We start from the raw sequence: 21,980 nt of genomic DNA, 5'->3' as shown, positions 1-21,980 counted from the left end.
ATCATGCAAGCCGGAGTCAGCCTCACTGCTTGCTTCTCTTCCTTCATTGATGCATTGTCAATAAGCCATTATCAGGAAAATCAAGTTTTGTTTTATAGAGACATAAAGTGAACTTAGTCCATGGGAATGCACCACCATTGTAAAGTAGGCAAGTTTGTCTTTTGGCATAACAAAAAAAAGCTGTGCATTCCCCACCTCATCACAACTAGTTATTAGGAAAGACATTTGGTCTTAAATGGATTTCAGAGAAGGGAATGATAATCCAGTTTTCACATGACCATGTGGATTCTTAATTTAAGATGTTACTGGAAATCTCACTCAGATTAAATATCTCTGGAATTCTATCAGCCAAGAAAAGGGTCTCATAGTATTTTTTCCCTGACCTACCAAACAGGAACTCTAAAAGTGCATGATGACATTGGATTTCTGAGGGTAGGTGCTATGAATTTTAAAAAGCAACTTTGCCGTTGTTCTTACTTCCCTCCTTTGTGTCTCCAATTTGAATGTTTTTTCATGCTTTGGGCTCAAACAAGTTTTTAACTCTATCTATTCAATCATAAATATTTATTGATCACCAACAGTCAGGCACTGTGAAGAGCTGGTAAAAAACATTTCCACCTCAAGGGGTCAAGTGAGACATGCTGCTCTTTAGAATCTTCCAAAAAGAAACTTCTGAGCTCCTAAAAATGTTCTCAAAAATGTTATAGACCAAACATCCCAAATTATATTAGTTTACAGTTATATGGATTAATTGTGCAATAACTAATGCAGCAAAATTCTACATTATCTTGGTGTTCCATGCCATAAGCTATTTGTAAGGAAAGAAAAATGTGAGAAGCTAGATGTGCACAAAATATTATGCTCTCGTACTATTTTAAAAGAAAAAGTATGCATAAGAAAGCTCCAGGTCTCATCAAGGGTTAAGTTAAAGGCACAGACATATGTAAAATAGCAAAAAGCTGAAGTAGTTTCTTTTATTGCCCTGCCTTTCTGGCTGATAGAATTGAGTGCAGTTTCCACTGTACAGGTAGAGGAAGTTAGATCTAACACAGAGGAGATGAGAGCTCCTCAAGTACTGTTGACATTTGTTCTTCAATGTCGAGATGATTTAAAAGATTTAAACTTAAGGGACAAATGTTATTAAATATTTAACAGCTATATTTAGAGCTCATCACAAACCTGCGGAGTTTTAAGATTTTTTTCTTCTAAGCATTTATGTATAGACTTTACATAGGGCACAGTTTATATGTCATTCACTTCTCTAAACTGAACTATAACGACTTATATAAAAGCCCATCTATTTTCAACCTTAAGGTAGAAGAGTACGAAAGGTAAGTCTGATGGATCCTCAATGTGAAGTTTTAGAAACTCCACTCAAACACTCTAAAGAAATTTTAAAAGCCATTTTCCTCTGTATAAGGTAAGTTAGGCAACATTTATATTCATTATACTGGAGTAGGGTACTAAGCGCCATTTGGCAACAGAATTGCTTTAGAAAGTGTCTATGAGCATCAATTTATATTAACATGCTTTTGTTTGCCATAAATTTTTTATCTGTTAAAGAAAATTCAGAACATGAACTTACATTAGAAAAACCTTCATTTGTGACAAAAAGTGAGTTGTACATTAATTTTTTGATCCAATAATGAAATAAGTAGAAGTGAATCTTGTTACTACAAAGTAAAAAAAAAGATAATATAGTGATTGTTTTAACTTAGCCACCAATCAAGAAAATACCATCTCAAACATTAAATTCATTATTTAAAAATTATCCGAAGATACAAAAATAGTCTGTCACTGAAACATGGTATATCATCATTACCTGAGCCATTTTCTGCACAGCTCATAAGGCAAGACAAAGTATTATAACTAAAGGTAGTTTGGAAAAATCGTGACCTTTCTGGAGTAAACACATTCACACTATAAGTTACTTTGTACTTTACAAACTTTATTAAATAATGAGCATTACTAACTTTCATTATCTTATATACAGTATTTAAACTATGTTTTCCTAGATGCATTGTTTTTGCATGAAGAATAGAGTAGGTGAAAGGTGAACTTATAAAAAAACCAACTGAACCTTCAGCACAGAGCCCTAATAAGAACTTGACATACTGTTAAGTACAAATAACTTCCCAACTATATACATCCCTTCCCCACCTCCAAAAGGAACTTTTAAACAAAAACCCTTAATTGACAACTTTGAAGAAAAATACAAACATGATTATATATACACAGCTCTCAAAATCTGCATCCTGGATGACAGAGGTGATCATTAAAACTAAAGATTTGTCCTAGAATTTGAAGACAACCACAGATTTTATACAGTGAGACATCCACCTTCCTGCAGCAGAGTATTCCTACAGGTGACATCAAAGCCGTGCAACAAGAAACTGGTGTGAAGAATCAATGATATCTGAGTGTAAGATGCCACATTAATACGGACAATATAGAATTTGGATCATATGAACCAAAAAGCAAAAGTGGGGAACTGTATTCTTGGGACAAGAAAAATCAGGTGACTGTTTTGCAAATGCACTTCTAAGTACCTCTAGCAATCTAGGGACATACTTTCCTACAGTGCTTGTCTTTTCTGTTCCTGCTTAAATCTTAAAAACTCATACCATGTTTAAAGAAAGGCCAGAAGGAAGAAATATTTTCAAAATCATGCTATTCAATATGGATTTTGTTTTACAAGCTACAAGGTGAAAGAACAGTATAGCAAAGCAAGAAACAAGTTATTCTGTGGTATTTAAAAAAAACGAATGCCTTAGGTACCTGTTTGTAAAATGAGGACGGTCCCATTTTATGTTTTATGGTGAAGAAAAGAATGTTGATAAGATGTCCCTGATTCAAATCAGTATCATTAATATCATTAATATCATTAAATGATAAACTTAGATCCCCTTTCTCTACACATATTATCGTAACTTTTAAAATGAAAACAAAGATGGCGAAGGGGGCACAGAATATAAAACTGCTTAAAATGAGAATACAAAGGGGTCTGAGAACATTCACGTTGTATTGACTAGAGTCTTCAGTAAAATAGAATATTTTTATAAAGTAGCCATAAATTTGCCTTCATTTTTCTCTTTAGTTTCTTTGATTTTGCTTTTTACTCACAAGGTCTTGCTTTTGTTTTTCAGTTTCCTTCCATAAAGTCTCACAGTAGTACATAATATCACAAGGAACCACTATTTAAAGACCATAGTTACCACATAGAAGATGTTAGAACTTAGTAGCCAAAGGTTCTATTCTTATATATACCTCAAAACAATGAGAGAAGGCCCCATGTTTTATGTGGTTTAGAAAATAAATTTCATTGCAGTTGTTGAAAGCCTCCAGGGTATGTGCAGATCTTTTGACTGACTACGAATCTCACGACGTACTAATGAAAAACCTCTCTGGGAAGAGTAACTTCAAACTGCTTTGTTTTATTTGAGCTTATGGTTTACTTTGTACTGATCAGAGATAAGCACAAAAATAGTATAAAGGGTTCTATTATCCTCATCCAACTCTAATAGGAGAAAATAAAAATAAAATTGTTCCTAGTGTCAACTCACCTTTCTAGCAGTTAAGTCAATTTGTATTTTCTTAGACTTGGTTTTCTTTAAGCCACTGACAGAATCATTCATTCTACCCCAGAATTCATAAACATGATGAGCCGCACATTCCCCAGGCATTGTCCAGGAATGCGGGTAAGGATTTCTGTTTAATATTGGACGTGCTACATTCTAATTTCCAAGTTACACAATTTCTGCATTGTAGGAAAACCAGCACAGAAACCCTAAAATGGGTACTTATAGACTATACTCCAACTAGAGATCTCTAGCTTAAGTTATTATCCTAGGGTTTTGCCAGAAATGTAGCAGGAATGCTAGACAGAATAAGCATAATCCCCCAGACAGCTTTAGTTTCCTTTCCTTTTTAAAAGGTGAAAAAGGCTCCTTGCTGCCTTTGAGTCCTAGGATAAAACTAATCATGGCTTCTGGATAGTAAGAAAGGATTACTGCATTTCTTAATGCTATCAGGATATGGGAAAAAATATCTGACCACATTGTTAAAAAAAAGCCTAAAAATTTTCAAGTGAGACTGACTGACATGAAATATGATGATAATCAGCATCAGAAAACCTACTGTTAGGTGCTGACATTTGCTACAGTAAAATCCTGGCTGGATTGTCAGCCATTTCAAAAAGTTGTGCGGTAAAAGAAAGTCTGTTTTACACCTCTGGTTATTACAAAATTGTTTTAATCTGGTACATATAAAATACCTCTCAGTAACTGTGACTTAGGAGCATAATGAGAAGTTACTTCTGGCAGGTCCTTGTAAGAACCTCAGGCGAAGCTGCTTGAACTAAGACACTGAAACTTTTCCCTCAAAGACTGGACAATATTTTGCTGACTGGGAGACGGCCCCCTCCAGAGATAGTCATTCAGTTTGTCAGAATCGCTGTATGATGTCAGATACGGTGAAATGCCAAGCTTGCCACTTACTGGCCTTTTTGGAGTGCACGGCGTATTCAAAGGGTAAGATGTGCCACTGCTGCCAACGGTACCAGAAAAGTCAGCATCCATCATCTTGGAGTCAGGTTCCTTTCTTCGACTGTAAGAGAGCTCTAACTCTGACGACTCCTCTTCTTCGGACTTTATTTCTACATAGTCATCTTCATCTTCTTCAGTCTCTTTGAAATTGGAAAGGTAGTTCTGTGTAGCTATTTGGGAATTTAAGGGTAGATTTCTATTTACTACCAGAACTTTCTGTGAGTCTTGGAGTATGAGATCTGAGCGTTTTTCAGTTCCCTGTTGACATGAGTCAGCAATACCTGGCAGCAAATCCTGGTGACTCTCACACCTTGAACTTTTGTGTAGAGGCAGCACCTGTTTCTTTCCCATTTCACCAGGGTAGTTGATGGAGTCCATGGACTTGTTTATCAAGATGGAGGAAGATGACTGAGACCTGTTATATGGCTGAGATTTAGCACTGATTCCTTTCCGGCCCAAAGAGTTGTAAAGGTGGCCCTGACATGGGTTTTCTTTGTGGGGCTGGCTGACTACCACACTGTGTCTCTGCATGGAGCCCAGCGGAGGGTCGGACATTTGAAGGGAGGGCACGGAGCAAGCTGTGGTCAACTGTCTTGGAGTACTTTTTGTACTGACCTCTAAAGTGGAATATTTTGACTTCAAGTCTTGCTCTGGCTGGGAACAGAAATCTGCTAATTCTCCATTACTATAGGTGGAGTGCAAAAGCCAATCCTGACTACCTTGTTGGGCCTGGGAAGGTGATGCACACCTGAGGTTGGAAGGCTCTTGAGGGCTGGCCCAGCCATCCTTCTGAGGCTTACAGGGAGTCTCTCTGAATACAATCTGGTCATACACTTGGGAATACTCAGCAATCCTGGCACCTGGAAGGCAAATATTGAAACAATCAATACACATGGGATTATTTCTATGTATATAGGATTCTATGTATATAAATATACATAGGATTATTTCTATGAATGAAGAGATTTTAAAAGCATAAAACATTCTAACAAACATTAAAAATATTTAAACAGTAGACAGCACTTTTTAAATTAGTTTGAGTATGAGTAGTCATTGAATACTAAGCAACACAAACTAATAAAATAATCCACAGTTCAATAAAAAAATTAAAATGCCACCTAAAGATCATTTAATTTGATCCAATTATATCATTTAGTTTGATCTAACAATTCTGGATTATTTTATTTCAACAGCAGGTCTGCAAGAGTTCACTGTTCATAATGAACATTTCTAGTGTTCTTTATAAGCATGAAAGTGTCAGTGCTAAAAACAGGCGTCATAAAGACAAGAAAGTCAGCACTTAAGCCCTGGTCAATAAAAAGTAACTCAAGTAGTCATGGAAGGAAGCATGACCACAATCTGCCATGCAAAGGCTACCCTGGCTTCCCACCGGTCTTGACTGAACTCAGACAACTACCCCAGAGGTTTTGCTCCCAGTGGCTATTCCTGTACTTCTCGTTTCCATGCAGCATGCTGCTGTCTGGGTAACCAGGGTCTACAGGAGGTCCTCCTTCCCAGTATTTCAAAACCACATGCATTGACTGACCCACATCTCTCCTCCCATCTCCAAGAAGTCAGGAGCTGAAGTCTATGCTTCTAAGACATTAAGACGGAACCATCTGTGCATATAACTGCTAATCTAATGCTCTCTAGTACTGGGGCCAGAACAGGATTTGCCTGCTATTTCCACAAAAGCTGTTGGCACTTCCGATTAGGCTATAAGGACACTTTCCTTTCTGCTCCATTTCTGAGTATAGACATTTCTAAAGACATTAACAGAACCATTGTGTGGATAGAGAATTCTCTTGGGGCAGGAATGATTTAAAAGAGAGAGCCCAGAAACAGCAGTTTTGAGAACTGTTTCTTCCCCATTCCCCAATCCCCAATCCAGGAACCCACATGACCACCCTAGAATTCAAGAATTCCATGAGTCCTATAAATCTCTCAGAACACATCTAATCAGTCCTATTCCGGGAATCTATCCCAAATATGATGACCAGCAAAGTGACATATTTCCTTCTTCTTTAAGTTAGTCATGTTTTTAGTAACCTGCTATTAGTAAGTCATTCCTTGAATTTAAACTAAATATCTAGTTGCATTTCTGCCATTTCTTTCAAATTATCTTCTACAAGGACAGAAAATAGTCTATTATTCTGTGTACCCTTTAATTTCAACCCCTCAAATTGCTTGCTCCCTGTCCCCAAAATCAGTAAATAGTCTGTTGAACTTCTCTCTATAGATCTTATATTCAGATCCTTCAGGTTTTCAAGTGCAAATTCCTCGAAAAGACAGAGATAATTAGTTTAGAATTTCTAGTAAAAAAACTTGAGCTGTTATTCCTCAAAGGGTATTGTAAAGACTCAGAATGCCAATTACTATTTGGCAACCCCTTAAGAGGCTAAAAGTCTGTATGGACACCGAGGGGTCCACATAAGCCACCCTGAAACCTACCATGTTCCTTAACTATGAAACCCAACCAAAGGCAGCTGAACCTTTAGACAAAATTGTTGGTTAGCTGCCCACCTGAGCGTCAGATGGTTCTGCACACACCCATTCTCACCCACACTGTGGCCCACAGACTGATCCCACAGCTGAGTCAGGTAGGCTCTGAACTTTCACAAAGTTCCAGGAAGATGACATTTTTGGGGAAAGCAATGAAAGCTAATTAAAAATTTTGGCTAAATTGTTCCAGTACCACATTTAACCATAAAAATCTTGTAAGAACAATTAGTTCCTGACTTTAGAACATGGTGGCCCACATAATCTGAAACCATGTCTTATCCAAAATATCCATAGTATTTCTCATGCCTTTGTCTTCCTTATCATATCCTCTTCTTCATTTGCTTCATCAAATGCCATTTACCTCTTAAGACCCTACATAAGCCCTACCCTTTCCATGAATCCTTTTCTTCCTGATTTCTCTGACGCCTTATATGCTCGGTGAGCATAACACTTAACTATTGATTGCACACGCATGCTTGCACATACATGCACACATGCGCACAATCTGGCATTGCTAGTTTTACATGGGCTAGTTTATTATTCCAGCTAGTCCATAATCTTGGAGAATAGTCCGCACAGAGCACCAAACATCATTCTAGATAGAAACTGGTCTCAAAAACGACTTAATCACTCCAATAACTTCGGGACTGCCTTCTTTTAGGCGTATTGTTATAAATGGATGTGCTTTACCTAAGACCATATCACTGAGAGTTGAAAGGCAGCCTAGAAATCAGGGGCATAGCAAGAAAAGGGGAAGAGGGAGAGAGCCTTTGATTAAAATGCTTCTTATAGATAACTCATAATGCACACAGCTTATCATTGGATAATAAAAAGTTGACCATTTATAAATTTTGGAATAAAAAGTATCTCATAAGTTGACAATATACTCTACTAAGTTTTTGGGGATTTTTCATCTCAGCATGACCTAAGAGAGTCTATAACTTGCTTGGTGCCAATGAGAACAAGAATCCAGCTTCCAGAGATATAGCTGTCATTAAATAGATTCCCTAAGCCAGGTGTATAGGAAATAGTCAGTCCAAGAAGACACCCCTAGCCTAAAAAACTTAGTATTAGTCAGCTGGATCAAACTTCCCCATAATCCTTAGTTCTGATATTAATAGGCTTTATGGAACATGTCCATTATCATTGCGTGACAAAAGGGCTGTCTTTGGTTTATTTCTCTTTGTAAGTTTAAAAGATGGAGTTCTTATGATTCCAGATAAAAATATAAGGTGACTCTTGCTGAGAGAAATATGAAGCATACTGTTCTCGAGACAGAGGATTAAAATCAATGTTTCTGGTGTTTTTTGAGACTCAAGCATAAAATTATTTGCTTTCCCTACTTTATACAGGGAGGAAAAATCCTCAAGCCTGGATGGAGTTTTCTCCCGTGTCAAACATGGCCTCAAGGACAGTCAGGAGGGAGGCCTGACAGGACAAGGCCGGCATGCTGCAGCAGGCTCTTGAAGGCGGGGGCCACTAGACCTGGTTGAGTGATTTATAGGCGGAAATCTGGCCCAGGGCCGGTAGACCCCGGCTAGAGAGTTCAATATAGGTGCTCGAGAGTTTCGGCAGGTGAATAGGGTGCTCCTCCTTCCGTACAGCACCGAGAGCAAGCTCCTGGCAAAGTGGCAAGGCCCACACGAAGAAGTCTGGAGAATCGGTCCATTCGATTACGACGGCCTGTGCCCAGATAAACAAGAGAGAGAAAAGGGGTCATCACGTCAACTGATTGAAAGCCTAGTGGGCACAGGAAGTGGTTTTGATCCACCCAGATGGAAGACTCCTCAGGTCTGAGAGACGGCAGGCCCTAGGGACGTGCTCCTGCCAGACATCTCAGAAGATCACTTTGGAGAGGCTGTCTCCTTTTTGTTGGGGAGAACATCAATAGTAGCCCCCATGTCAAGAAAGGACCCAGACACAGAACTGAGAAAAGATCCCATGGGATCCCAGAAGAGACCAGTACGCAAACCAAAAGGGAGAACAAACCAAACGTGAAAAGAAGCAAAAGAAAACCCCAATGGGAAAACTAAGACTTAAAAGGTGGGTCAAAAAGAGGACTATTCAAGGTGGTCATAAGCCCTAAAGATTCAGCCGCGAAGGACATGCTTCTATCAGGGTTAGAGTTTTGCATTTTAATGGATGGATCGTCTTCAGAACAACCTGGCTCAGGTGATCACCACTTTTTAAACAGTCTGCTGGCCTCATCCACCACCATCAGGAACCTTGCGGTCATACCTTCTCTCGTTCTGAGGCTCACTAGCCCGGATTCAGTCAGGGGCTGCAGTGCCACTACTCCACTGTTTCGAGTGCCATCTATGCCCCCCAAATAGTCCTTCTGCAGCTGGAACTCAGTCATGTTTTCTATGTAGAACAACAAACCATCTTAGCAATACTAGTGTTGAAAAAGGGCCATGAATTAATTCCAACATATTATTTCCAGGTGAGAAATATATGTGCCATCTAGTCTCTCTCACAGTCACATAAAAATCACTTTTAATCTTTATTTAAGAACAAAAATAACAACTCAAAGAGAGTCCATAAAAATCCTCTAGGTATTAATTTGAGGGCTTAAGGTCCCTATCTGTTAGGAAATTTTACTGTATGATTTAGCTCTAGAAAAAGAGTAAAACTTTAGACAACTCTTAAATACTTCCAAACTTAAAAAAAATTTCCTACAGATTCTTGTCACGTAACTTGCAGATTCATTTAGGATTTGGATGTCCTCTTTCTATTGTCTGGTTGCCACAGAGATAAAGCAATCTGTCCCAAGGAAAGGAGATGAGTGACAGCAACCTGGCCAGATGGGCAGCATCACCATCAAGCTAAGTAAGTATCTGAATGGGCCCTGATACTAAGCCATCTGGCTTTTGCTTTTAATTGGAGAACTGTCCCCTCTTATTTGACACTGAGGTGGTTCTTTGTCAGAAAATCTAGGGCAGGGAAAGGCCACACTGCTTTAAAATGCAGATTCTTGGACCTAACCCCAGAAATCTCTCTGGATCTAGTGGTAAAAAACTCCTCAGATGAAAGCCAGCACCCTCAGATTTATCTTTCCATGAGAATTATGTGCTTTATGCACATACATCTGTGCTCTTACACCGTGTTACGTTTTGTCCTTCAGAACCCTTTTGAATTTAGCCAGAGCATGTGTACTTCTTTATAATAGAGGGGAAAAAGTCAAACCTTTAGCCCTAATTGTACCAGTATCATAACTGAGATCCTTGTTCTCTGCCCTACAAAGGAGGCTTGATAAAAAGAAGTACACTTCAGGGAGGCTGTCTGAGAATAGCAAACGAGATGGTACTAAATGTACTATTACAGCAGTAACCCAGATATATGAGAACACACCTCACACCTCAGTTATAGTGTGAACAGCTAAGAAAATGCAAAAAGGACCCCCTTTTTGTTTTTGTTAGAATAAGTAGGCATGTTTGTTGGGATTCCAGAACAAAGAGCAGTCCCACTCTACATGCTCCCAGGCCCCAAAGGCTGACGCGAGCTACTCCTCCTAACACACAACACAAAGGGAAAAGGTCCAGATGCCACAGGTTACATGGATCACTATTTTTCACACTTCAGATTACATTAGAGAAAACGTCTCAAAACGTCAAATCTGTAGTGACAAGGTTACGCACACAGTGAAACCCTTGGAGACCAACTCACACTCCTACTTGTGTGATTCCGTGAGGTGCAGGGGGAGGTTAGCAATGGCCTTGTCTGCGTTCGTGAGTCTGTGGTCTCACTCTGAGAGAATGGACCTCAGACTGACAGCCTTCTCACGGCTCCAAGGGCCTTTAGAACCTGAAAGCTGCCCTCACATCTTACTTTCAAGAAGGAAGAGAAGCAGTGGGAAGCAACGTACCGATGCCAGGCCCCCCTTGCTTCTTTTCTTCTAGGATGGCAGCCAGATCTCTGTGCACAGATTTATGCTGCTGGCTGGCCAGTGGCTGCTCCAACTCTGGGCTTTTCACTTTTAAAAGTTGATTTGCCTTCTTGATCTTCTGACTGTACTGCCTCGCCATCATAAAAACCCTGCTTTTTGTCTTATCCGTGGCCTCCATCCCAGGGTCAGGGGGTTCCAGATCTGTTTGGGACAGACGACTGTTAGCCAAGTCATAAGGATTTTCCATGGCGGGTATTTCACTGGCCAGAGAGAGCCGGTTCAGACTCAGAAAGGAGCCCTCTTTGGCAATCAGGTCTTCTTCGAACAGGCAGGTGGCCCGTCTGGCTCTGCTGGGCCTGTCTTTGAGGGACGTGAGGCAAGCAGGGCCCGCAGGCAGCGAGAGCGTGGAGCGCGCCACGTCTCTGCTCAGCTCAGGGGTGCTCTCCGAGCGCAGCCTGTCTTGCACATCATCTTTGCTAACAGGAAATGCCGCAAGGAGCCGGTCTCTAGTTTTGACTTCATTTTTCTTGATGTAATTTTCCAGGTCATTCCAGATTTCGTCTACTTCTTCAGACAGTTTATCAGATATAGACTTATCTCCTAGAGACAAGTTACAGCTGAAGGAGTTATACAGCAAGCTCAAATAGTCGTTCTCTGAGGGTCCCTGGGGGTAAGGCGTTTCATCCTCGCTGAACTGGAGGCTGTCCTGGGAGACGAAGGGCCGCAGGCTGTCGCAGCATGCAAAGTCGGCGTCCAGACCTAAGAAGGTGCTCCTCTTGGAACGCGGCAGGCTGCTGCCTTTGAAATCCGGCGAGGGTGGATCTGGGAGGCCTATAGTGTCATAGATGTTCTCCTCAACCACCTCGAGTTCCTGCGTGCTTTGGTTCGATGCCTCGAGGCCCGTCGGAGCCCCATCTCTCTTTGTGTGCAGAGAGCTCTTCCCGTGGCCAGCCTGCCTCTTTGAGAAGGCCAGCTCAGGGGTGCTCTTGGGGCGAACAGAGTCCCTGACTGATTTGGGGGGAGTGCACTCAGCTTCTTCCCGTTTAGCAACTATTAGTTTTAAGTCCTCATAACTTATGTTGTCATAGACATGATCTATATCATCAATAGTCAACTCTATAGACGACCCAAAGGGAGTCATTCCGTCCTGCCCGTCCCTTCTAGAGCCATTCTGCAGTTCTTTTCCGGGGCTGTACTGACAGCCACCACTGTCCCTGACGCTTATTTCAGGAGGGCACGTGTTGCTTTCGCCAGCACTGCTGGCCCGCCTAACAACCCTATGGCCCGAGCCGGTGGCCTCTGTAGGCTCAATCTGTCCCATATGCCAGCTACAAGGGCGACTTGAAGGGCCATCCTCACACAGCCGGGGAGAGTTCAAGTCTGAAGAGGAAAAGGATGGCACGAACATCTGGTAATCGTCTTCGTCATCCTCGTTCTCCTGTGGGGACCGGCGGCTGGGAAACAAGGCTTGCCTGATCTGGTGGTCCGTCCAGAGGTTTCTGATGGCTCCACGCCCTCGAAGTGCACTGATAATGGCAGAACTGCTTGGCTGACTGTTCCTCTGGGCGGGAGATGGCCCTGCTGAAGTCAGCTGGGGAGACCCTTCTTCTCTGGACACCTGAGGGGGACAGAAACAAATCGACTGAATTGTAGCACTGTGGATAAATGACTTTTGATGTTTCCCTGGATTTACACATTGCCTCTGCCACCAGACTATAATATTCTTAAAAAAAATGATAAGTAAAACGATGTCAACTGAATTGAAAAGCACTGGATTTTCCAAAAGGAGCAGAAAGGACTACTATTGATATTTACTTAGAAATAGACTAGGTCATTTGCACATTCTCCAAACTAATTAGTATCAGGGACATATTTTCTGCTCAACACTATACTAACCTATTGGAAATGTTGAGTGAGCAAGAATTTTTCATCACTTGCCAGTGAAACTGGGATACAGATTGTTTGCCTTGGAATAGCCAACTATCAGTATTTCTGTTGTCTGTCTGTCTGTGTGCCTGCCTGCCTTCCTTCCTACCTATCTGTCTGCCTTCCTAGCAGGGAGTAAGGAGAAGAATAGAGAGTGGAAGAATAAAATTTCATCCTGTTTGAAGATAAAAATATCCAATAGTTATTTAATCTTTCGTTCACTTTTTTTTTACATAGCCAGACAGTGAGTCATTTGAGGCCTTGGAATAAATCAATACACACACACATACACGGATATATGTATACACGCTCACCTACATATAGAGTAGTATACTTATGGCCCTCGTATTTCTCCTTTACCCTTTAGTATCTCTTTCCTTCCATTTTACTCAGACTGCACTGGTATTGTATTTATAAAATATGGGCACCAGTAACTATGTTGTATAAAATAAAACAAGTTAGTCTTAATAAAATCTCAACTTTTAAAGTGTAACAGTATGATTTTGTGAACAGCCAGTAAGTAACACCCTCTCAAGATCAATCATCTCAGAAAACTTTTCAGATGTTTTAAAAAATTAGGAGATCTGAATTGCTTTGCTAATATCAAAGTGTATTTTTAAGGTAATTAAACTTTAAATGAGATAGTAGTACTTTGGAAGCTAAAATTTTACATCAAATAGGTCATAAGGAGAACTGAAGAAGTTCTTAGATTATGAAATAATCAGTGTATGGATGGGCACAACCCAGAAATGTGTGGCTTAGTTACTTCAATTTCCCTGGAGCCATGAGGAACATTCTCTCCTGCCTTGTTTTTCCACATTCTCAGCATTATGGCTATTTAATAATAATATGATAATAGCTATCATTTACGAAGCACTTGCTTTGCTCCAAAAAATGTATTTAAAAAATATATGATCACATTTAATCTTTATAACAATTATACAAATTAGGAAACTTAAGTCTTGGTAAAGTTAACAACTTTTATACCTATAGCCATAGAGCTTATAAGTGGCAGGAATGGATTTGAATTCATGTCTTAATCCACAGTTTATATATGAATTTAGCCGCCCTCCCTCCTTCCCTGTCTATGTACATAAAAATATACATATATACACATCCATATACATACATACATACATACACACATGGCCTTGGAATACATATTCTGGAAGAAATGTTAGGTAATTATTAAGGACTCTTTCCCATTATAAACTCTTTAATCATCAGGAAATCTGTTCTCCTTGCATTTCATATAGGAGATAGAAATTTACCTCTAAGAAAAAAGTACATGGGTGTTTTATTCCTTTCTTGTTTTCAGATTTTATAAGGTTTAGTTAGCCCCCACATGAAGACTTGGTTTGATCACTATTGCAGAAAGTTCCAAGAAGCCCTTGAAATTGTATCTCTTGGGCTACACAGCGATTCCCCCACCTGCTACTGAGTGAGGCTGGGCTCCATGATCCCAGGCTGGCTGCTTAAGGAGCAGGGCACCTTCCTACCTTCCCCAGTGTGTGTTTATGAAAACAAAGTAGATTAGAAAATCAAAATTTCATCCCATATTTCAGGACAATGAACCAATTAATAAGCTTCAAAATCTTCCAAACAAAAATACGTACTACCTGAAAAAAATCCACATGCCCTAATTTGAAGAAAATCACTTAGAGACCATGTTAATTTTTAGATGTCTCACTGGATGTAACTGAACTATATAGCATTTATTAACATGGTCACTGTGGTCCTGGGCTAAGGAGTTGTGCAAGTGGAATTGTGGGGAGAGATTTTCATAGCCACATCCTTATAGATACAGGACATTAAACAAGAAGCCACAATCAGTGCTCTAAAACTTGTTAATTGAGACAAGTGGCTGTATTGGACATGTTTTACCCAGGTCAGGATGTAATACTGATTCCTGAAAAGTAACAAATTTGGATATATACCTTCCAACAGTGCATACTATTTTTATTCCCCTTCTCATAACCTTTTATCAGAGGAAGAAAAAAATGAAACTCAATATGGTGAAGTTTTACTATATGACAAATGATCACACCTCTTAAGCCAACATCAGGACTACATTATTAGAAGGGATCTCTGTGATTGAAGGCTAGTGCTTTGAGGAGAGAGCAATACTCAGGATGCAAGAGCCTTGGTCTTCCTGGGCAGAGGTACCGGGCAACAGGGGGTGGGCAGCACCAGCACGGGGCAGGCACTACATCCTGAGCAACCTTATAGTTTCTGGTGGTTAGATGGGGCAGAGGGGTGAGGTTACTGCCTTGGTTCCAAGAGATGAAGCAGGGGGAGTGAGGTTAGAAGGACAAGTCCTCACTTCAATCTGTTTCAAATGTTAAAGAATTGTTTTCAGTTGGAATATAGGCTGGAGAAGCGATAAAGATATTTAAAAGGTGCCTATAGTAAACATTTCAAAGTAAGAAATGCAATAGTGCTTACCTTTTGGATGTCTTGTGCTGTTTCTGAAAAAGAATTTTTTTTAAAGTTTGAGGATTAAAATCATATCTCATACATATGTAAGCACTCATATTTGTAGGACTTTTAAAACTTATTGTTAATCATTGAAGCCCAAGAGGCTTCTGAGCCCTTTAGACCTAATTTTCAGAAAATGCCTTTCCATTATCCTAGTTTTATATCCTTTACCATATATATATGTAAATAAAACAACCTTACATATATCTGAGTGTTAGGTATCTTCCTTAATCCCTGAGAGCAACTCATGTTAATAAGTTTCAAAGGCGTCTCCCCAAAAATATGTTACCTGAAAAAAATCCACATGCCCTGAGCTACAAAAATCACTTAAACATAAGACTATGCGTCTGTTAATTTCTAAACATTCTACTGGTTTTAATATGAAGATACAGCATTTACCAAAAGGGCCATCTTGTCACTGTGCTGACAAGTGGTGCAGCTGTGGGGAAAGGCGTACCGAGCTGCATCCTCACAGACACCCTTGATTATGGACATCTCATCTTTAAAAACTGTTTAATTACAGAAGCAGATAATGTAAAAATCCCACCCTGTAGAGGTAACCACACTTAGCAGTTGTTCATCTTTCCAGGTACCACACCCAGCACCCTCATCCCACCCCAATGCCAGTTTTTTTGTCTTTAAAATAAAGGTGCAATATGCAAGACTGCATTTCCTGCTAACATCTAGTGGACACTCTTATCAGTAGAAACATACTTCATTCTTTTTGACAACAGAATATTCCATGTAGCATTCCAGGATATGCTACAACTTATTAAACCACTTCCCACTAGATAGATGGACATATTTTATGTGGTGTTTTAGTACACATGCTGCAAAGAACAGGCACACGTAGATCTATCCATGCATGGTGAGGCTTCTGTATAGGAGGTGTACATTGTGAAATTTACAAAAGTGAAAAAAGTGAAACTGTTGGGTCAAGGGCAAATGCACAGTTTGAATTTAAATGGGCATTACCAAATTTTGCTCCAAAAAGGTTGCAGATATTTACACACCATTAATTTCAGAGTACCTGTTTTCTAATATTTTTAGCCAAGCTCATAGCTTTCTCCCCTTTATTTATTTCAAGTAAATGTATGATTTTTCTGATTACCAGTATAGATGACCTTTAAAAAAATTATTGGCAATTTGTGTTTCTTTTGTGAAACTGCCCAATTATATTCTTTGCCTTTTAAAGAAAGAGTCATTTCTCTCTTGTTTTTGATGTATTGGATTTCTTTATATAACAGGGATATCATCTTTTTATGCCTGTTATCTATGTTGCAAACATTTGGCACTTGGCTGTACATTTTTAAATGGGGCACTATTACTTAAAGAAGTCAATTAAATCTGTCAAACTGTAATACATCTGGTATTCATGTGTATGTATGTGTACGGCTTGTGGTTAAGTTAGCGGACATCAACAAGAATGAAAAAAGAAATTTTAGAACTCACCACTGGTTTTCAAGACTTTATGTGATCTTGAGGAAGGTTCTGGGAGAAAAATAAAGCCAACATATTTGCAAAACCAAATAAAGATTTTTTTCTTTATAAATGAATTATTAGTTTATGGGAAAATTAAGTGCTATTAATTTGCTATCAAATTTAACTAAATCCCCACTGCTTAGAAAGACATTCTTAGCAGCAAGACTTGCACTCCGTCATAACATAATGTCTGTCCGGGACAGACATTAAGTTGTTCAATCAGGAGCCACCTAACAGACAACTAACCCCACTAACCAGTCATGTAGCTTCCTTTGCTTTAACTACCACCTTTAAGCTGATAATGTTCAGTTTACCTTCTTATGCGACACCCCTGTCCCAAGCCTCAGACCTCAAATGCCAAATGCCAATCGGACCTTTCTCCAACTGGTCCACAGATCCAGCAAACTCCACATGGCTCAATCTCAGGTGCCTAGTGTCCCATATCGGCTCCTTCATTTGTATTCCCTATTTTGAATGTCACTGACATTACCCTTCCCAGTGGTGGGCCAGCATCATTCGGATTTCCCTGTTTCCATCCATCACAGTCTTGTGTGGTCTGAGCAATGTTCCTCCCACCCTCCCCCCAGTCACCACTGCCTTAATCCAGGCCCTCCCAGTCACTTCCGCAGAGGGGCATCATCCTTGGCTCAGTTTCCACGTCAAGCCAGCTTTCCCTTTTTGTGATTTTTTAAAAACTGAAGTATAGTTGATATACAATATTATATTGGTTTCAAGTATACAACATAGTGATTTGACAGTTATTTACATTATTAAATGCTCACCTCCAACTACTGTAGTTCCTATCTGTCAACATAAAAAAATGTTACAGAACTATAGAATATATTCTCTATGCTGTACTTTCATCCCCCAGATTTCTCTTTTTAAAATGCAAATATATCACTGCTTAAAATCCTTCCATACCTTGCAGGATCAAGTTCAAATCCTCCACATGGCTAATGTGACCTTCACGTCTCAGGGCCTCTGCATGTGCTATTCCCGCCCCATCTACCTCTGCACCACCAGGTTCCATCCAGGTCCTGTCCTCTGCTCTGTGAAGCCCTCTCTTTCCTTCCTAGAGGGTTATTGAATCTCTCTCTCCTTTGTCTCTGCACTCATCCTTGCATTTAACGCCTACCACAGCTCCATCATACAGACTGGTATTTATTCACCTTTTTGGACTCTCCCAGGAGGCTATGAACTCCCTGCAAGCAGGAATCATGAACATAACTTATTCTTGCATTCCTAGTCCTTACCCCAGTGCAGGGGGTTAGGTAGGTGTTCAATAAACATGGATTCAAATGAAGAAAGAAATTTGAGGGCTAAGAGAATACTGCATAGGGTCTGGCTCAGTGAATGAGTATTAAAACTTCAGGTTTGAATAGTCTTTTGTATGTGTCATTTACAGGACACAATTTTCCACTAGTGGTAGTAGTGGAGTTTAAGTACCCGTATGCTAATGGTGAAATGCTATGCAAAGCAAAATGTTTAATATTCAGTGGAAAATGGAGAGTTAAGTAGAAAAAGAGTTTTAGAACAAAAGCTCAGAGCCCCATCTTAAGGCAGCCTCAAATGTAATCAAATGGGTGGTGAGCTTGAAAATCAGAGAGAAAATGCCTTTTGTCTGACTGAAAGGGACTTTATTATGCCCTAAAATTATTAAATTTTGATTACAACACCCTATTTACCAGATTTTCTTCTCAGCCGATATGGAGTAGAACCGTCTTTAGAGCCACAGAATGCTTTCGCCTCTCCGGCAGGACTGTAACAGAAGCCTGGGTAATCTGTAAAGATAACCACATGCACCTGTAAGGACGAGGCATCCAGGGATTCCTTGGCAAATGGGTATAACTTGTTTTGGGTATCTATGGATTTATTCTTTCTCATCAGATGTGATAGCATCCCTCCTTCCAAAATTGCCATTGAATATGTATGTTGGGACTTTTCATTTATTATTGGGACTTCTGGGAGTGTGTTAGCAAGTCAAGCTGCCTTTCTTTCTCTCTCTCATACATATACATACGCACGCATGCACGCTGCCTATGTACTCTCCTTTTTCACGCACTGGCAGGAAGAACTTTGACTACTGGCTTTATGTTTCCTAGAAAGTCAGTTTAACTGTGTAAGGAATAATAACTTCCTACCACCACACAGAATCACCTGCAATTCAATGACACCAGAGACTAGAAAATTCCATTCAAATAAAAATCACTGCTAACTTGTTACCAAGTTCCCTGACTGACTGCACGGATGGGCCACAGCAGAGGCCAGTCAAGGTAAAACCACTGGACAACTCAGTCTAAGTAACAGTCTGGTGAGGCGTTTGGGCCGGTGTGGTGGTGGAGGCTGCTCCTATGGAAGTTGTCCTCTAGGGCAGTGGCTCTTAATATTTTTCTAGACATCACACCTTTGAACATTTGATGAATACTTTAGGTTCTTTTGTTGGAAAAGGGATTTTAATTTAATTTCATAGTTTATATCTTTTTGCCTCATGTAAGGGGTACACAGATTTTGGATTAAGAAAATCTGGTCTAATCCTGACATACTGCAGCATATTCAGTGATCCTCTGTACCCTGAAGCCTGAAGGTAAACAATCTGGGGACATAGCTGTACACTGGTCTTCGTTATATTGGAGTTTAGCTCTTTAAAAGTGGCTAAAGTTCGAGAGACTTCTAAAGATTGTAAAGACAACATACATTTCTCCAATGTCAGTGGTAAAGTAATAGAAATGAGGTCATTTGGTTCACTACTCTGTTCACACTAAGCCAAGCTCAAACTCAGTAGGGCAAGTAAGGCTATTTTCCTGGGCGGGGTTGGGCTGCTCTGGCCTCATCCTGGCCCTGGAAGAGTTGAGCCTGGAAACATATTTTACATTGTTAGCTGATATGGAGACCCAGACATGAGGCCAGCCATAAGGTGATTCACAGGTAAGCCAGGTGAAATTGAGGTAGGAACAGGTCAGTGTGTCAGGAAAGATTATACTGTTTGCAGCTCTATTTGTTAAGACAGCGAATGTTCAGCTGTTAGTTTCTTTAAATTGCTTGCAGTTTCATGAACTTAAAGATAAAAATAAAATAGATACAAGTAGAAAATGACAATATAAAGTGTGTTAAGAAAACAAAACTTACGAATGGCATCCATTTCAAGTATTGCTTGCTTGGCCTGAAAGATAGAAAGTGTAGCTGTAATTGTAATAACCTTTTTTTGTTTCGTCTTTAAACTAGCAATCCTTATCGGGTCTTATCCCAGCTGAACAAGTGGTTTTTGAAAAGCTTTAAAAAACTCAATATTTCTTTTAGTGCAGGATATTCAAATGAATCCCCGCAGTGAGCAGTGGGGATGCACAACTGATGCACCAAAGCTAAGCTTACAGCTTCCACCTGGAAAGAAGAGAGGGAAAGAGAAGGGAGGGAGGGGTGGAGGGAGGGAGGAAGACAAAGAAAAGAAAGAGGATGGAGGGGTGGGGAAAGAAGGGAGGGAGGGAGAGAGAGAGAGGTGGGGAAAGGCAAACTTTCCTAAGGTTTCAAAGCCTGGCTGATCCTTGGCATTTGTTGTTCAGTTATTGTAAAATGCAGATTCCTGCTACCCAACCCTGATCTACTGAATCAAAAAATCAAGGAATAGGTTCTGGAATGTATACCACCACCCCTCCCCACGTCACTGGAGCCTTCTAACTATTTTGAGTTGACTGCAAAAAAGACCGCTGGACATTTTTTCTGTTTTCCTCCTGAATGTTCTGTGATTATCATTGGCTAACTCTCCTGGCTCCCCACACCTACCATCTCCTTTGTGTGCCCTAGAATCTCCTGGAGCAGGAGAAACAGCTGTGATGGTGGAGGGAGAGGGTTCTGAAAGATGTGGTTAGTGATCCCAGCCCTGGCACTTAACTAGGTGGGTGCTCTCACATCTAGGAGATGTGTTTCCTCAGCTGTAACATGGGAAGATAGGGCATTCCTTTCAGGGTGACTACTAGGACCGACTAATGGGCACTCAACCTGTTTACCATCCACCCCTCAAAGGGCTGGGCTTGTAACCCTTGCCTCTGGCTCCTCCATATACTTACTTCTTCCCACCTCAGGCTGAACCTTCTGAGTTTAATGCTTTGAGGCTTCTTTTTATTGTTATTACCACCATATACAACTCATGTTTAGGGAAATATAAAAGGATAAATTAATTACGCTACCATGAGTTGTCTTGCCTGAAGAATCAAAGAAGAAAAAATTTAGTTTAGGTAGGCTTTCTTGCTCCTTAATGTCATTTGCATAGTAAAGCTTAATCTTCAAACAGTATGCTAAAAAACTCACATTAAAATTATTTAGCTTGGCCTCGACACCCAAAATGCAAGTAACCAGATTAAAAAAATGGATGGAGGATATGACCAGACACTTCTCCAAAGAAAAAATTCAGATGGCCAACAGGCACATGAAAAGATGCTCCACATCGCTAATCATCAGGGAAATGCAAATTAAAACCACAATAAGATCTCACCTCACACCAGGTAGAATGGCCAACATCCAAAAGACACAGAACAACAGATGCTGGCGAGGATGTGGAGAAAGGGGAACCCTGCTGGTGGGAATGTAAATTGGTTCTACCACTGCAGAAAGCAATATGGAGGTTCCTCAAAAAACTAAAAATAGAAACACCATTTGACCCAGGAATTTCACTCCTAGGAATTTACCCAAAGAAAACAAGATCCCAGATTCAAAAAGATATATGCACCCCTATGTTTATTCTACTATATGGAAGCAACCTAAGTATCCATTAGTAGATGAATGGATAAAGAAAATGTGGTACATATACACAATGGAATATTATTCAACTATAAGAAGAAAACAAATCCTACCATTTGTAACAACATGTGTGGAGCTAGAGGGTATTATGCTCAGTGAAATAAGCCAGGTGGAGAAAGACAAGTACCAAATGATTTCAGTCCTTTGAGGAGTATAACAAAGCAAAACTGAAGGAACAAAACAGCAGCACTCATAGATTCCAAGAAGGGACTAGAGGTTACTAAAGGGGAGAGGTCGGGGAGAGCGGTAGGGGTTGGGGGGAGGGAGAAGGGGATTGAGGGGCATTATAATTGGCACACATGGTGTGTGTGAGGGTCACAGGGAAGACAGTGTAGCACAGAGAAGACAAGTAGTGACTCTGTGGCATCTTA

General features: G+C 40.2%; 1 protein-coding gene across 7 annotated transcripts in view; it reads right to left on the bottom strand.

Moving 5' to 3' along the window:
- Positions 1–1,927: 1,927 nt before the first annotated feature.
- Positions 1,928–21,980, bottom strand: part of PLEKHG1 (pleckstrin homology and RhoGEF domain containing G1) — a 202,607-nt gene continuing 182,554 nt past the window's right edge. For 6 of the 7 annotated variants that reach the window (XM_037022991.2, XM_017673936.3, XM_017673929.3 and 3 more), the window contains 6 exons: positions 19,945–19,978; positions 18,504–18,599; positions 16,789–16,827; positions 15,304–15,326; positions 10,912–12,550; positions 1,928–5,404 (listed from right to left, as the gene is read on the bottom strand). In XM_037022991.2, coding sequence (XP_036878886.2) covers positions 4,338–5,404; positions 10,912–12,550; positions 15,304–15,326; positions 16,789–16,827; positions 18,504–18,599; positions 19,945–19,978 — 2,898 coding nt within the window. In that variant the 3' untranslated portion in view covers positions 1,928–4,337. The remainder of the gene's footprint in view (positions 5,405–10,911; positions 12,551–15,303; positions 15,327–16,788; positions 16,828–18,503; positions 18,600–19,944; positions 19,979–21,980) is intronic. The other variant, XM_037022999.2, reaches the window with a different exon arrangement.

The sequence above is a fragment of the Manis javanica genome, chromosome 13 (genome assembly GCF_040802235.1).
Source record: "Manis javanica isolate MJ-LG chromosome 13, MJ_LKY, whole genome shotgun sequence".
Classification (NCBI taxonomy): domain Eukaryota; kingdom Metazoa; phylum Chordata; class Mammalia; order Pholidota; family Manidae; genus Manis; species Manis javanica.
Note: the sequence above shows the minus strand (reverse complement) of the source record. Positions and strands in the feature narration are given on the sequence as shown.